General features: G+C 39.1%; 1 protein-coding gene across 10 annotated transcripts in view; it reads right to left on the bottom strand.

The window, feature by feature from the left end:
* SLC35B4 (solute carrier family 35 member B4) overlaps nucleotides 1–16,613 on the bottom strand; it is a 60,239-nt gene extending 43,626 nt beyond the window's left edge. For 8 of the 10 annotated variants that reach the window (XR_004351445.1, XR_004351446.1, XR_004351444.1 and 5 more), the window contains exon 1: nucleotides 16,232–16,547. Coding sequence is in view for 6 of the 10 variants with exons in the window: in XM_032643223.1 (XP_032499114.1) it covers nucleotides 16,232–16,308 (77 nt within the window). In the remaining 4 variants the exon portion in view is untranslated. Of the gene's footprint in view, nucleotides 1–16,231 lie in introns of all 10 variants that reach the window. The other 2 variants (XM_032643221.1, XM_032643220.1) reach the window with 2 other exon arrangements.
* Between the last annotated feature and the right edge of the window lie 1,280 nt (nucleotides 16,614–17,893).

Here is a 17,893-nt window from a genome sequence, read left to right as displayed (position 1 = left end):
GAAAAGGGGGTTAAAAATGTATTTGAAGAAATTATGGCTAAAAGCTTCCCAAACCTAAAGAAGGAAACAGATATCTAGATACAGGAAGCACAGAGGGTCCCAAACAAGATGAACCCAAACAGACCTTCACCAAGACATATAATAAAAATGGCCAAAGTTAAAAAGAGGATTCTAAAGACAGCAAGAGAAAAACAAAGAGTTAATTACAAGGGAACCCCCATAAGGCTATCAGCTGATTTCTCTACAGAAAACACTGAGGGCCAGAAGGGAGTAGCAAAATATATTCAAAGTCTTGAAAGGGAAAGATCTGCAGCCCAGAATATTCTACCCAGCAAGATTATCATTTAGAATAGGAGGAGAAATAAAGAATTTCTCAGACAAGCAAAAACTAAAAGAATACAGCAATTCTAAAGCTATCCTAAAAGACATACTGAAAGGTCTGCTCTAAATAGAAAAGAAGCAAGAAGATACAAGAAGGAGGACATCACAACTGGAAAGTAAATCACTCAGCCAGTATACAGATCAAAAAGAAAAAACAAAACCTACTTCTGAAAGTGATGATAAACACAAGCCACAGCAAAAGGATAAACATGAAGATGTAAAAAAGATGTCAAAATCATAAAATGTGGGGAAGGAGGGTAAGAAAATGCAGATTCTTTTTTTTTTTTTAGAATATGCTTGAGCCTATATGACTATCCATCTAAAGCAAGCAGATACAGGAAGGGGGGTTAACATACTTGAATAACAGGGCAACCACAAATCAAAAACATACAGTAGGTTCACAAAAACCAAAAAGAACACAAGCATAAAAGGAAATCATCAAACCACAAAAAGAAAAACAAAGAAGATACAAAGAATCAACTGGAAAACAAAATTTTAAATGGCAATAAATACGTATGTATCAATAATTACCTTAAATGTCAATGAACTGAATGCTCCAATCAAAACACACAGAGTGGCAGACTGGATTAAATAAACAAGAGCCTACAATATGCTGCCTACAAGAGACCCACCTTAGGGCAAAGGACACACATGGATTGAAAGTGAGGAGATGGAAAAAGATATTTCATGCAAACGGAAATGACAAGAAAGCAGGAGTTGCAATACTCATATCAGACAAAATAGACTTTAAAGCAAAGGCTATAAATAAAGATAAAGAGGGACGCTATATAATGATAAAAGGATCAATACAAGAAAAGGATTTTACACTTGTCAACATATTTGGACCTAATATAGGAGCACCCAAATATATACAACAAATACTAATAGACATAAAGGGAGAAATTGATGGGAATACAATAATAGTAGGAGATTTTAACACCGTGCTCACATCAATGGAGAGAGATGCTAAATGATACAACAGAACAGTTATATTTAATTGATATTTGCAGGACATTACATCCAAAAAAACCCCAGAACACACATTCTTTTCAAGTGCACGTGGAACATTCTCTAGGAATGGCCACATACTAGGGCACAAGACTCACCACAACAAATTTAACAGTATAGAGATTATTTCAAGCATCTTCTCTGACCACAGCAGTATGAAACTAGAAATCAACCACAGGAAAAGAACTGAGGAAGAATTAAAAAAAACGATTACATGGGGACTAAACAACATGCTACTAAAAAACCAATGGGTTAACGAGGAAACCAAAAAGGAAATTAAAAATTACCTTGATACAAATGACAATGAAACCACAACCGTACAAAATCTATGGGATGCAGCAAAAAGCAGTTCTTAGAGGGAAGTTCATATCAATACAGGCCTTCCTCAAAAAATAAGAAAAATTTCAAATAAACAATCTAACCTACCACCTAAAAGAATCAGAAAAAGGAGAATAAACAAAACCTAAAGTCAACAGAAGGAAGGAAATAATAAAGATTGGGGAGGAAATAAATAAGATAGAGATTTAAAAGACAACAGAAAAAAAATCAATAAAACCAAGAGCTAGTTCTTTGAAAGGGTAAACAAAACTGACAAATCTCTGGCCAGGCTCACCAAGAAGAAAAGAGAGAGAACCCAAATAAACAAAATAAGAAATGAAAAAGGAGAAAGCTCAAGTGATACAACAGAAATACAAAAAAACATAAGAGAATACTATAAAAAATTATATACCAACAAATTTGACAACCTAGAAGAAATGGACAACTTTCTCGCAACATACAGCCCACCAAACTGAATCAAGAATAAGTACATTATTTGAACAGACCAATCACTAGAAGCGAAACAGAATCTGCAATTTAAAAATACGCCCACGGGGCTTCCCTGGTGGCGCAGTGGTTGGGAGTCCGCCTGCCGATGCAGGGGACACAGGTTCGTGCCCCAGTCTGGGAAGATCCCACATGCCGCGGAGCGGCTAGGCCTGTGAGCCATGGCTGCTGAGCCTGCACATCCGGAGCCTGTGCTCCGCAACGGGAGAGGCCACAACAGTGAGAGGCCCGCGTACCACAAAAAATAAATAAATAAATTTAAAAAGTAAAATAAAATAAAAATACACCCTACAGGGACTTCCCTGGTGGCACAGTGGTTAAGACTTCACCTTCCAATGCAGAGGGTGTGGGTTCGATCCCTGCTCAAGGAGCTAAGATCCCACATGCCTCATGGCCAAGAAACCAAAACATAAAACAGAAAGAAATATTGTAATGAATTCAATAAGACTTTAAAAATGCTCCATATCAAAAAAAACTTAAAAGCAAAAAAACCCCCTACAAACAAAAGTCCAGAACCAGATGGCTTCACAGGTAAATTCTACCAAACATACAAAGAACTTATATTGATCGTTCTCAAACTCTTCCAAAGGATTGAAGAGGAGGGAACACTCCCACAGACATTTTATGAAGCCACCATCACCCTGATATCAAAACCAAAGATACCACCAAAAAAAGAAAATTACGGGCCAATGTCTTTGATGAATATAGATGCAAAAATTCTCAACAAAATATTAGCAAATTGATTCCAACAACACGTAAAAAAGATCATACACCACAATCAAGTGGGATTCATCCCAAGTTCACAAGGATGGTTCAACATAGGCAAATCAATCAATGTAATATACCACATTAACCAAAGAAAAGTCAAAAACCAAATAATCATCTCAACAGATGCAGAAAAAGCATTTGACAAAATTCAACATCCATTCATGATAAAAACTCTTACCAAAGTGGGTATAGAAGGAACATATCTCAACATAATAAAAGCCATTTATGACAAACCCACAGCCAATATAATACTCAATGGTGAAAAGCTGAAAGCCTTCCTGCTAAAATCTGGAACAAGACAAGGATGCCCATTCTCACCATTTCTATTCAACACAGTATTGGAAGTCTTAACCACAGCAACCAGACAAGAAAAAGAAATAAAACATATTCAGATTGGAAGGAAAGAGGTAAAATTATCACTATACGCAGATGACATGATACTATATATAGAAAACCTTAAGGACTCCACACAAAAACTACTAGATCTAATAAATGAATTCAACAAAGTAGCAGGATACAAGATTAACATTCAGAAATCAGTTGCATTTCTTTACGCTAACAATAAAATATCAGAAAGGGAATGTAAAAGAGCAATACCTTTCAAAAATCACACACACAGACACAAGGAATAAAACTGACCAAGGAGGTGAAAGACTTATATGCTGAGAACTATAAAACATTAATAAAGGGACTTCACTGGTGGCGCAGTGGTTGAGAATCTGCCTGCCAGTGGAGGGGACACGGGTTCGATCCCTGGTCCAGGAAGATCCCACATACACCGGAGCAACTAAGCCCGTCTGCCACAACTACTGAGCCTACGCTCTAGAGCCCTCAAGCCACAACTACTGAGCCCACGTGCCACAACTTCTGAAGCCATTGTGCCAGGAGCCCGTGCTCGGCTACAAGAGAAGCCACTGCAATGAGAAGCCCGCACACCACAGAAAAGAGTAGCCCCTGCTCACTGGAACTAGAGAAAGCCTGCGTGCAGCAATGAAGAACCAACAGAGCCAAAAAAAAAAAAAAAAAAGACTTAAACATAAGACATGACACCATAAAATTGTTAGAAGAGACCATAGGCAAATCATTCTTTGTAATATATCACACCAATGTTTTCGTAGGTTAGTCTCCCAAGGCAACAGAAGTAAAAACAAAATAAACAAATGGGACCTAATCAAACTTACAAGCTTTTGCATAGCAGAGGAAACCATAAAAGCAAAACAAAACAAAGAAAAGACAACCTATGGAACTGGAAAAAATATCTGCAAATTATGCAACTGACAAGGGCTTAATCTCCAAAGTATACAAACAGCTCATACAACTGAACAACAACAAAAAAAAACCCAATTGAAAAATGGGCAGAAGACCTTAATAGACAATTCTCCAAAGAAGACATACACATGGCCAGTAGGCACATGAAAAGATGCTCAGCATCACTAATTATTAGAGAAATGCAAATCAAAACTACAATGAGGTACCACCTCACACTGGTCAGAATGGCCATCATTAAAAAGTCTACCAATAACAAATGCTGGAGAGGGTGTAGAGAAAAGGGAACCCTCCTACACTGTTGCTGGGAATGTTAATTGGTGCAGCCACTATGGAAAACAGTATGGAAGTTCCTCAGAAAACTAAAAATAGAATTACCATATGATCCAGCAATCCCACTCCTGGGCAAATACCTAGACAAAATTATAATTCAAAAAGATACATGAGTAGGACCTGTGAAGAAGGGGAGAGGCAGCATGTGGAAAGGAGGGCCTCTGGAGTGTGGTGTTACAGAGTTTGCAGAGCACACTGGACACAGCAAAAAATTAGAATATCTTCAGAGGAACTCAAGAGAGTGATCAACATTAATGTGTCAGAAGATCGGAGGAAGAACCAAGATGGCGGAGTAGAAAGACATGCTCTCACTCCCTCTTGCGAGAACACCAGAATCACAACTAGCTGCTGGACAATCATCGACAGGAAGACACTGGAACCCACCAAAAAAGATACCTCACATCCAAAGACAAAGGAGAAGCCACAATGAGATGGTAGGAGGGGTGCAATCACAGTAAAATCAAATCCCATAACTGGTGGGTGGGTGACTCACAGACTGGCAAACACTTATACCACAGAAGTCCACCCACTGGAGTGAAGGTTCTGAGCCCCACATCAGGCTTCCCAATGTGGGGATCTGGCAACGGGAGTAAGAATTCCTACAGAATCAGACTTTGAAGCCTAGTGGGAATTGATTGCAGGACTTCAACAGGATTGGGGGAAACAGAGACTCCACTCTTGGAGGGCACACACAAAGTAGTGTGCGCAACGGGACCCAGGGGAAGGAGCAGTGACCCCATAGGAGACTGAACCAAATCTACCTGATAGTGTTGGAAGGTCTCCTGCAGAGGCAGGGCGTGGCTCTGTTTCACCAAGGGGACAAGGACACTGGTAGCAGAAGTTCTGGGAAGTACTCCTTGGCATGAGCCCTCCCAGAGTCTGTCATTAGCCCCACCAAAGAGCCCAGGTAGGCTCCAGTGTTGGGTTGCCTCAGGCCATACAACCAACAGGGAGGGAACCCAGCCCCACCCATCAACAGTCAAGTGGATTAAAGTTTCACTGAGCTATGCCCACCAGAGCAACAGTCAGCTCCACCCACCACCAGTCCCTCCCATCACGCTTCTTAGATAGCTCATCCACCAGAGGGCAGACAGCAGAAGCAAGAAGAATTACAATCCTGCAGCCTGTGGAACAAAAACCACATTCACAGAAAGAAAAGATGAAAAGGCAGAGGGCTATATACCAGATGAAGGAACAAGATAAAACCCCAGAAAAACAACTAAATGAAGTGGAGATAGGCAACCTTCCACAAAAAGAATTCAGAGTAATGACAGTGAAGATGATCCAGGACCTCAGAAAAAGAATGGAGGCAAAGATCAAGAAGGTGCAAGATATGTTTAACAAAGACCTAGAAGAATTAAAGAACAAACAAACAGAGATAAACAATACAATAACTGAAATGCAAACTACACTAGAAGGAATCAATAGCAGAATAACTGAGGCAGAAGAATGGATAACTGACCTGGAAGACAGAATGGTGGAATTCACTGCTGCGGAACGGACTAAAGAAAAAAGAATGAAAAGAAATGAAGACAGCCTAAGAGACCTCTGGGACAACATTAAACACAACAACATTAGAATTATAGGGGTCCCAGAAGGAGAAGTGAGAGAGAAAGGACCAAAAAAATTGGTCAAAAATTTCCCTAACATGGGAAAGGAAATAGCCACCCAAGTACAGGAAGCACAGTGAGTCCCATACAGGATAAACCCAAGGAGAAACACGCCAAGACACAAAGGAATCAAATTGGCAAAAATTAAAGACAAAGAAAAATTATTGAAAGCAGCAAGGGAAAAAATGACAAATAACATACAAGGGAACTCCCATAAGGTTAACAGCTGATTTCTCAGCAGAAACTCTACAAGCCAGAAGGGAGTGGCATGATATACTTAAAGTGATGAAAGGGAAGAACCTACAACCAAGATTACTCTACCTGGCAAGGATCTCATTCAGATTCTATGGAGAAATCTAAAGCTTTACAGACAAGCAAAAGCTAAGCGAATTCGGCACCACCAAACCAGCTCTACAACAAATGCTAAAGGAACTTCTCTAAGTGGGAAACACCAGAGAAGAAAAGGACCTACAAAAACAAACCCAAAACAATGAAGAAAATGGTCATAGGAACATACATATCGATAATTACCTTAAATGTGAATGGATTAAATGCTCCAACCAAAAGACACAGGCTTGCTAAATGGATACAGAAACAAGACCCATATATATGCTGCCTACAAGAGACCCACTTCAGACCTAGAGACACATACAGACTGAAAGTGAGGGGATGGAAAAGGATATTCCATGCAAATGGAAATCAAAAGAAAGCTGGAGTAGCTATACTCATATCAGGTAAAATAGACTTTAAAATGAAGAATGTTACAAGAGACAAGGAAGGACACTACGTAATGATCCAGGGATCAATGCAAGAAGAAGATATAACAATTATAAATATATATGCACCCAACATAGGAGCACCTCAATACATAAGGAAACTGCTAACAGCTATAAAAGAGGAAACCGACAGTAACACAATAATAGTGGGGGACTTTCACACCTCATTTACACCAATGGACAGATGACCCAAAATGAAAATAATTAACAAAACAGAAGCTTTAAATGACACAATAGACCAGATAGATTTAATTGATATTTATAGCACATTGCATCCAAAAACAGCAGATTACACTTTCTTCTCAAGTGCGCATGAAACAATTTCTAGGATAGATCACATCTTGGGTCACAAATCAAGCTTTGGTAAAATTAAGAAAATTGAAATCATATCAAGCATCTTTTCTGACCACAATGCTATGAGATTACAAATGAATTACATGAAAAAAAACGTAAAAAAACACAATCACATGGAAGCTAAAAAATATGTTACTAAATAACCAAGAGATCACTGAAGAAACCAAAGAGGAAATCAAAAACTACCTAGAGACAAATGACAGTGAAAACACAGCAATCCAAAACCTATGGGATGCAGCAAAAGCAGTTCTAAGGGTGAAGTTTATAGCTACACAAGCCTACCTCAAGAAATAAGAAAAATCTCAAGTAAACAATCTAAACTTACACTTAAAGGAACTAGAGAAAGAAGAACAAACAAAACCCAAAGTTAGCAGAAGGAAAGAAATCATAAAGATCACAGCATAAATGAATGAAATAGCAACAAAGAGAACAATAGCAAAGATCAATAAAACTAAAAGCTGGTTCTTTGAGAAGATAAAGAAAATTGATAAACCATTAGCCAGACTCATCAAGAAAAAGAGGGAGGACTCAAATCAATAAATTAGAAATGAAAAAGGAGAAGTCACAACAGACACCGCAGAAATACAAAGCATCCTAAGAGACTACTACAGGCAACTCTATGCCAATAAAATGGAAACCTGGAAGAATGGACAAATTCTTAGAAAGGTATAACCTCCCAAGACTGAACCAGGAAGAAACAGAAAATATGAACAGACCAATCACAAGTAATGAAATTGAAACTGTGATTAAAAATCTTCCAACAGACAAAAGTCCAGGACCCAGATGGCTTCACAGGTGAATTCTATCAAACATTTAGAAAAGAGCTAACACCTATCCTTCTCAAACTCTTCCAAAAAATGCAGAGGAAGGAAACACTCCCAAACTCATTCTATGAGGCCACCATCACCGTGATACCAAAACCAGACAAGTTACTACAAAAAAGAAAATTACAGGACCAATATCACTGATGAATATAGATGCAAAAATCCTCAAGAAAATACTAGCAAACATAATCCAACAACACATTAAAAGGATCATACACCATGATCAAGTGGGATTTATCCCAGGGATGCAAGGATTCTTCAATATATGCCAATCAATCAATGTGATACACCATTTTAACAAATGGAAGAAGAAAAACCATATGATCATCTCAATACATGCAGAAAAGCTTCTGACAAAATTCAACACCCATTTACAATAAAAACTCTCCAGAAAGTGGGCATAGAGGGAACCTATTCAACATAATAAAGGCCATATACGACAAACCCACAGCAAACATCATTCTCAATGGTGAAAAAACTGAAAGCATTTCCTCTAAGATCAAGAACGACACAAGGTCGTCCACTCTCACCACTATTATGCAACATAGCTTTGGAAGTCCTAGCCACGACAATCAGAGAAGAAAAAGAAACAAAAGGAATACAAATTGGAAAAGAAGTAGTAAAACTGTCACTGTTTGCAGATGACATGATACTATACATAGAGAATCCTAAAAATGCCACCAGAAAACTACTAGAGCTAATCAATGAATTTGGTAAAGTTGCAGGATACAAATTAATGCACAGAAATATCTTGCATTCATATACACCAATGATGAAATCTGAAAGAGAAATTATGGAAACACTCCCATTTACCATTGCAACAAAAAGAATAAAATACCTAGGAATAAACCTACCTAGGGAGACAAAAGACCTGTATGCAGAAAACTATAAGACACTGATGAAAGAAATTAAAGATGATAGCAACAGATGGAGAGATATACCATGTTCTTGGATTGGAAGACTCAATATTGTGAAATGACTCTACTACCAAAGCAATCTACAGATTCAATGCAATCCCTATCAAATTACCAATGGCATTTTTACGGAACTAGAACAAATCATCTTAAAATTGTATGGAGACACAAAAGACCCCAAATAGCCAAAGCAGTCTTGAGGGAAAAAACGGAGCTGGAGGAATCAGACTCCCCTAACTTCAGACTATATACTACAAAGCTACAGTAATCAAGACAATATGGTACTGGCACAAAAACAGAAACATAGATCAATGGAACAAGACAGAAAGCCCAGAGATAAACCCACGCACCTATGGTCAACTAATCTGTGACAAGGAAGCAAAGATATACAATGGAGAAAAGACAGTCTCTTCAATAACTGGTGCTGGGAAACTGGACAGCTACATGTAAAAGAGTGAAATTAGAACACTCCCTAACACCATACACAAAAATAAACTCAAAATGGATTAGAGACCTAAATGTAAGACCAGACACTATAAAGCTCTTTAGAGGAAAACATAGGAAGAACACTCTTGGACATAAATCACAGCAAGATCTTTTTATGATCCACCTCCTAAAGGATAAATAAATAACAAAATAAACAAATGGGACCTAATGAAACTTCAAAGCTTTTGCACAGCAAAGGAAACCATGAACACGACGAAAACACAGCCCTCAGAATGGGAGAAAATATTTGCAAACGAATCAATGGACAAAGGATTAATCTCCAAAATATATAAACAGCTCATGTACCTCAATATTAAAAAGACAAACAATCCAATCCAAAAATGGGCAGAAGACCTACATAGACATTTCTCCAAAGAAGACATACAGATTGCCAAGAAGCACATGAAAAACTGCTCAACATCACTAATCATTAGAGAAATGCAAATCAAAACTACAATGAGGTATCATCTCACACCAGTTAGAATGGGCATCATCAGAAAATCTACAAACAACAAATGCTGGAGAGGGTATGGAGGAAAGGGAACCATCTTACACTGTTGGTGGGAATGTAAATTGATACAGCCACTATGGAGAACAGTATGCAGGTTCCTTGAAAAACTGAAAATAGAATCACCATATGATCCAGCAATCCCACTACTGGGCATATACCCAGAGAAAAGCATAATTCAAAAAGACACATGCACCCCAATGTTCATTGCAGCACTATTTACAATAGCCAGGTCATGGAAGCAACCTAAATGCCCATCGACAGACGAATGGATAAAGAAGATGTGGTACATATATACAATGGAATATTACTCAGCCATAAAAAAGAACAAAATTGAGTCATTTGTTGAGACGTGGATGGATCTAGAGCCTGTCATACAGAGTGAAGTAAGTCAGAAAGAGAAAAACAAATATCGTATATTAACGCATGTATGTGGAACCTAGAAAAATGGTACAGATGAACCGGTTCGCAGGGCAGAAGTTGAGACACAGATGTAGAGAACAAACGTATGGACACCAAGGGGGGAAAACCGCGGTGGGGGGGGGATGGTGGTGTGCTGAACTGGGCGATTGGGACTGACATGTATACACTGATGTGTATAAAATTGATGACTGATAAGAACCTGCAGTACAAAAAACAAACAAACAAAAAAAAAACAACTAATACTAAACTTTCTTTGGGTTATTTGTATGGAAATATGTTAATATGTTTCAGACATTACATGAAATTTCTAAAAATCTTATATGTTGTGGTATAATGTTATAAGTCATAATTCTAGTTATTACTTTAAAATGTATATCTCAGAAATAACTAAATTTCCTTGTCAATTGCATTATTATGAACTTTCATCAAATCTTTAACCGTGGTCATTTTTAAGTCTTTTGTCATTTACAGACAGTTCTGGGTGTACTGATGGTTTTGGAAAATGTTCCTATAAAAGGGTTTCATCTTCAAGGAATTCATGGAAAAGACTCTGACAAGTACAGGTTTCTGGTAACTGACTATACGGCTGAACTGAATGAATAAGCATTTTCAGAACTCTAATGGAAAACTGATGAATTCATAAAAGTGCTAACAAAAGATCAAGATAAAAAAAAATTAATTACATGGGACTGAGTGAACTGATGAGGATGATTATAATTTTTTTGACTTTCTGTTTGAATAAAAAAAAAATCCCACAAGGACTCAAAGGCAAAAAATATACAAATCAATTTTCACTGCAAAGTAAAGGAGCTGTTACAGTGGAGGATTCCTGGACTGAATGTCAATATTATGACAATAGTATGAGTGTGTTTCATAATTGCAATCATTGTTGCTTTTGTTGTGGTCATCCACTTACAATGCTTGGTGTCAGTTTATTTATCTCTTGTAAAAATAAAATACAGTGTATGTGTGTGTGAAAAAAAAAAAAAGATACATGTACCCCTATGTTCATAGCAGCACTATTCACAATAACCAAAACATGGAAATAACCTAAGTGTCCATCAATGGATGAATGGATAAAGAAGATGTGATATATACAATGGAATACTACTCAGCCATAACAAAGAATGAAATAATGCCATTTGCAGCAACATGGATGCAACTAGAGATTATCATACTAAGTGAAGTAAGTCAGAAAAAGACAAATGCCATATGATATCACCTACATATGGAATCTAAAATATGGCATAAATGAACCTATCTATGAAACAGAAACAGACTCACAGACATAGAGATCAGACTTGTGGTTGCCAAGGGGGGTAGGGAGGGATAAGGATGGACTGGGAGTCTGGGGTTGGTAGATGCAAGCTATTACATTTAGGATGGACAAACAACAAGGTCCTACTGTATAGCACAGGGAACTATATTCAATCTCTTGGGATAAACCATAATGGAAAAGAATATGAAAAAGAAATGTCTATATGTGTACAACTGAGTCACTGCTGTACAGCAGAGATTGGCACAGCGTTGTAAATCAACTATACTTCAATTTTTAAAAAAATGTTAAAAATAAATAATTGAAATCAGGATCTTGAAGTGATAGCTACGTCCCCATATTCATTGCAGCACTATTTGCAATACCTAGTGAAGATACAGAAACAACTGAAATGTCCATGGACAGAAGAATGTATACAGAAAATGCGGTATAAACATACAATAAATATTATTCAGCCTTAAAAAAGAGGGAAATGACACCATTTGCAACAACATGGAAGGCATTCTAAATGAAGTCAGTGAGTCACAAAATGACAGAAGGACTGCATGATTCCTCTTATATGAAGCATCTAAAATAGTCAAACTTACAGAAGCAGACAACAGAATGGAGACTGCCAGGGTTGGGGGGAAGGGAAAATGGGGACTTGTTCAATGGGTATAAGTTTTCAGTTATACAAGATGAATAAGTTCAAAAGATCTCTGAAAATCATAGTGCATATGGTTAACAATTCAGTAGTGCACACTTAAGAATGTGTTAAGAGGGTACATTTCATGTTCAGTGTTCTTACCATAAAAAAAAAGGGAGCACAAGGAAATTTTGGAGGTGATGGATATGTTTATTACCTTGATTGTGATGATGGTTTCATGAGTATGCATACTCATCAATTTGTATACGTTAAATGTGTCCAATCTTTGTTTATGAATATACTTCAACAAAGGTATAAAAAAGTTAAAGCTATTGAAAACATTAAAAAAATTAAAATAAAAGCCATCGTAATAACTTTTAATTTTATCTTTATTTATGGAGGTAGTTATTATTATGCCCATTTCATTGCTAAGACGCTGAGGGCCAAATGGCACAGAATTAGGTAAGTCTCCCAGGGCCACCTGGCAAATAAATGGTGTTTGCAGACCTCCATATTATTATCATTGTTATTATTATTATTATTTTTTTTTTTTTTTTACAATTCAGTGGTTTTTAGTATTATATTTAAAGTTGTGCAGTTATTACCATCATTTAATTTTAGGACACTTCCAAAAGAAATCCCATACCCATTAGGAATCACTCCCTATTTCCCCCTACGCTTGACAATTCTAATCTACTTTGTCTCTATTTCCATAGGATTTTTATATCTCCCTAATGTACTCACATAATTCAATTTTTAAAAAAATCAACTTACAGAGCTTTTTAAGAACAGAATGCTGTATAGCTACCAATGGAACTATTTATCTTAACTTGAATAAGTCACTTTAAAACTTCAGAGTACAAACCTGGATCCTTTTCCCCTGAATTGCTTGTTTTCTTTTTTTTTTTTAATAATAATTCTTTTTTAAAATAACTGTATTTATTTATTTTTGGCTGTGTTGGGTCTTCTTTTCTGTGCAAGGGCTTTCTCTAGTGTGGCGAGCAGGGGCCACTCTTCATCGGGGTGCGCGGGCCTCTCACTATCGTAGCCTCCCTTGTTGCGGAGCACAGGCTCCAGACGCAGGCTCAGTAGCTGTGTTTTCTTGAACTTTATTCCTCAGGTATTATAATCACTAACTGCAAACAGTTTCTCTTTGAATTATCTTTGGCAAGAATCCAAATTTTTACTTTTTTAAAAAAGGAGCAACTCTGAAGAGAAAGAATTAGGCAGATAGTTTATGGCTTCTGTATTTCTTATTCTAGATTTAGAAAACTTCCTTATTTGATTCATTCAACATTAGGCACTTGATGAAAAAATAAAATGCGAAAAAGAAAATGTTTCAGATTGTTTTCCTGACATAAGACACCTCGCCTAGTTAGTGAGCTGATGCGTATCTTGTTTCCAAGGTAGAATGTAAACTCTCTCAGAAGGGAGATCAAGGCACTCATTCATTACTTCACATCTGTCCTGTACACTGCATGAGCGCTTTATATTTTATTATAGGTCCCAATTATAAGTATGAAATCAGAAAAGAAAAACCTAAATTTGTTCTCCAACTTGGGGGACAATGGTTACAAATGCTCACTTCTCCCTACAAGTCAGTTTAGCATTTCAATTCATACTTAGCGTTCCAAGGAAGCTATATAAGAAGCACAGTTCCTGCTCTATAAAAATTTATTAGCGTTCCACTGTGATGTCCCAAGATAAAGTCACAAATTATGAGAAAGCCAAATCTATAAAGAACCTTAAAAGACCATCTGGTCCAACCAGCTCTTATTTTCTTGATCTGAAATATGATAAGTTGGAGTTGCCCAAGCAAATCAGGACAAAGCTGCTATTCAGTTTGGGGTACCACTCATTAAACTAACAAATGTAGTAAATGTGGTAAACATCATGAAAACCCATTGCTGTATGCAAACATTCAGATGTACAAGAAAGATAAGGAATGATGGGTTTTTTGGGTTTTTTTAAACAAATTATTCGAAGTATTCTAAATAGAAGATCCAATAATGCAGAAAAACATCCTGTAAAGTTAGATTTACCCACAACTTTTCAGGAACAGCTCATAAAACTGGGTGTATGTATATTGAAACAAAAGTTGTTAGAAGGGGAACCTATTACGAGCTTCAGGCTTTGCACCTGCATCTCATTTAATCCTTCAAAACCCTGTGAGGCTGGCAGAGCCATCACCGCCTTTTCACAGCTAAGAGAACAGACTTAGGGAGACCAAGTAATTTAGCTAAGGGCTCACAACTGGTTAAAAAATAAATTTAAAAAGGCCCTCAGTTACTAACATAACGTATTCTGATGTCATACAGCCTTTGGCAAGGTTTAATTCAATGGCATATTCAACACAAACATTACACTATTATTCTCTGACCTTCATTTCCATGGCTGGCCTGATTTTATCACATTTTTATATTTTTAAACCAATTTCCAAAGTGACCTTTCTTTGAAGTGTACCAGCTGACAGCTGGTACAGCTGTGAATGTACTGTAAATGACAGGATACATTTTTTTTTCATTTTCACTTCCCTCACTGCCTACTCCAGAGAATGACAAATGAAAGATTTTAATCAACACTTTTTGCACATCAAAATTTCAAGCTCTGTAATCGCAAAAATTAATCCCACAGAGTTTACCTTAAGCAAACTGGTTGCTTCAGAATGACTTAATCAATGTTATCATGAAAATAAAATACATTTCTAGCAGGCACCACAGGAGGAAATTGGTGACCAAAGCCTCAGGGCTGCTCAAGCTCAAAAATAACAGGAAAGTTGAAAAAGGTATTGGACTAGGAGTTTAGATTACTGGATTCCACTTCTGGTTCTGCCACTTACAAGTAGTAAGAGACGACCTAACTTCCTGGGACATGTTTCACTTTCAGTAAAACAGAGAATATAATTCTTGACCTATCTTGTACACAAGATTGTTCTGATGGTCAATGGAGATAATGTGCAGATTTAAAAACATGGTGCTAAACAGCACCATAGATATTATTTTATAGGTGGAAAAAGGAAGCCCAGAGAGGCTAAATAACTTGAAAACGTCACGCAGCCAGGGGATGACAGAGCCAAAGACGGGAACCCCTGAGATTTTCAGTCCTGAGCTTTTAGAGTCCACCTGTTGTCTTTAACAGCTTCTACTCAATGAACTTTGCACATTATTACTCAACATTATTTGCGTGCCACCTCAATAAAACTACCCTGGTGTCCCTTTGGGAAAGTGTCATAACCATTCTTGATTTATAAAGCTACACCTCAAAATGCAAGCTTCCTGATTTAATATCTTAATGCTGGAAAGGCTATTCCCGGTCAATTGGACCGACCTGCAGCATAAGAATTCGTTCTACTACATCCGCGAGAGGCATACTGGGCAAAGTACTCACAACCATCTCTAAGGCCAATAAAAGAACTTCTTTGCAGCCCACTTTAAAACAACTGAAACTTTCTTTGCAGCGTGTACCAAATCAGATTGCTTTTTAAGTCCAAGCTTTGCTCACTTCATACATATGGCATTAGCAGGATCAAGAAAAGAGCTGGAGGACCCTTGGGTTCTGCCACGAGCTCCCTGGGAAAAAAAACTCTCCAGGCTTCAACCCCCAGAGTGTGAAAAGAGGGTGACGACAGCAAACACCCGCAGTGTTCCCCTCGAGGGATGCTGAGAAACTATTGGGCGGGAGAGCGGACGGTGCGCAGGATGACTGAGCAGCCGACTCAGCGGGGTCCCAAGCAGCCCAGTGCAGACACTGGGCGCAGGCGGTCCCACCCCGGGCCCCGCCCGGCTAGGGGGGGGACTGCGCGTGGGGGCGCCCCTCCCCCGGCTTCTTTAGTGCGACCGGCGGGGGTCACTCACCGGGCCAGGAGCTCTAGGAAGATCACGTTACTGCAGCAGCCTGCGAAAACCAGGCCCACCGCGAAGGCCGGGCGCATGGCCGGGGCAGGGTAAGGGGAGCGAGCGCGCAGAGGAAGCGCCCGCCTAGACTGCTACCCCAGGAAACCCGGCTGCCGCCTCGCCGCGGCACTGAACATCACCACCGTCCCGGAGTGCTGCTCTCCTGGGGCCGTCGCTGTCTCCCTTTTCCCGGCGGCCGCCACCAACGCTGCCGGCGAGGAGCTGTAGTTAGCCGTCAGCCGGGGCCCCATTCATCCGAAGGGGTGTCCGAATCCGGGCCAGACTACACTTCCCAGAATGCTGCGCGCCCGTACGTCCGGCTGCGTCGTAACTCGCCTCTGCCCGGCAACTCCACCGGAGAGGAGAGACAGGCGAGGTGCCCGTCATGCCTCGCGCGGTAGCAAGCCGCGGGGCTTGCCGGGAAGTGAAGTTCCAACGTTGTTAATGTTGTTTCTTAAGAGGCCGCCAAGGGCTCTGAAAGGGATTCGTCCAGCACTTTCACGGTAAACTCACAGCTGACGGCACTAGAGGTACACACCTGTGATTGCTTGATCGTTGGAAGTATTCTAGTATCTGAAAATTCTCCTGAATTGGGAGAAGGTAGATATTCTCTGAACTTCCTTCTCTACCTTTTGAAAAGAACATTGCACTCGGGAAGTTCTGGGATTGAATCTTGGCTTAGCCACTAATCAGCTCGGCTATCTCAGGCAACTGCTTTCTCATCATAGGTAAGGATGGGAACAGTTAATGCCCATCTTACCTGGCTGTTGTGAGGATTAAAAGCTATGATCACCTGGGGATCTTGTTAAAATGCAGGTTCTGATTCACTAGACCTGCTGTGGGGCCTGAGGTTCTGCACTTTCAACAAGTTACCAGGTGTCAGTGATGCTACAGATCTGTCAAACACACTTGGAAGAGCACATGCCTATAAACCAGCTGACTCTGGAGACCTTTCCATCCCACCCGTCTCACTGGCTCAGGGACTCTGGGCCAGCCAACCAGCCACCCAGGCTCCTCTTTCCCTGTAGCCTACAGTCAGGCTCAAACAAACTAACTCATCCTTCTCCTTCACTTTAACACTGAATATCTTTAAAGAGTAATCTATATTCACAGTCTCTGCTTTTTACTCTCATCAAAGCCAGGTTATTGAAAGTAGCCTCATTTAGAGCCCTAATGACCTCTCAATTGTCCAAACCAAATATCACAGGCTCACCTTACTTGATCTTGCCACGGCTTTCAACAATGAAAGCTCAATCCTCTTGACATTCTCTTGTCCCTCTGCTCATAAGACATGAGCGGCCTGTTTCTCTTTCTACTTCTCTGACTTATCTTTTTCAGTTTTCTTTTTGGGCTTTTCCTCCTCTGCCCACTGAGTTCTCCTAACAGAGCTCCATCATTTGTCCCTCCTCTGTTTCCCTGAACACTTTCTGTTGGTTATCTCATCTTCATAACTTCAACCATCACCATATGTAACTGAGATCTTACGTGTATGTACAGCCCCAATCTCCTGTGTGCCTTAAATCAAAGTTTCCAACTGCTTATTTGACATTTTCACCAATAAATCCTTGTAAACCCCTCAACAACAGCATATACACAGTTCATTATCTACCCTCCCAAATAGGG

Source organism: Phocoena sinus, chromosome 9 (assembly GCF_008692025.1).
Source record: "Phocoena sinus isolate mPhoSin1 chromosome 9, mPhoSin1.pri, whole genome shotgun sequence".
Lineage (NCBI taxonomy): Eukaryota > Metazoa > Chordata > Mammalia > Artiodactyla > Phocoenidae > Phocoena > Phocoena sinus.
This window is presented reverse-complemented; position numbering and strand designations above follow the sequence as displayed.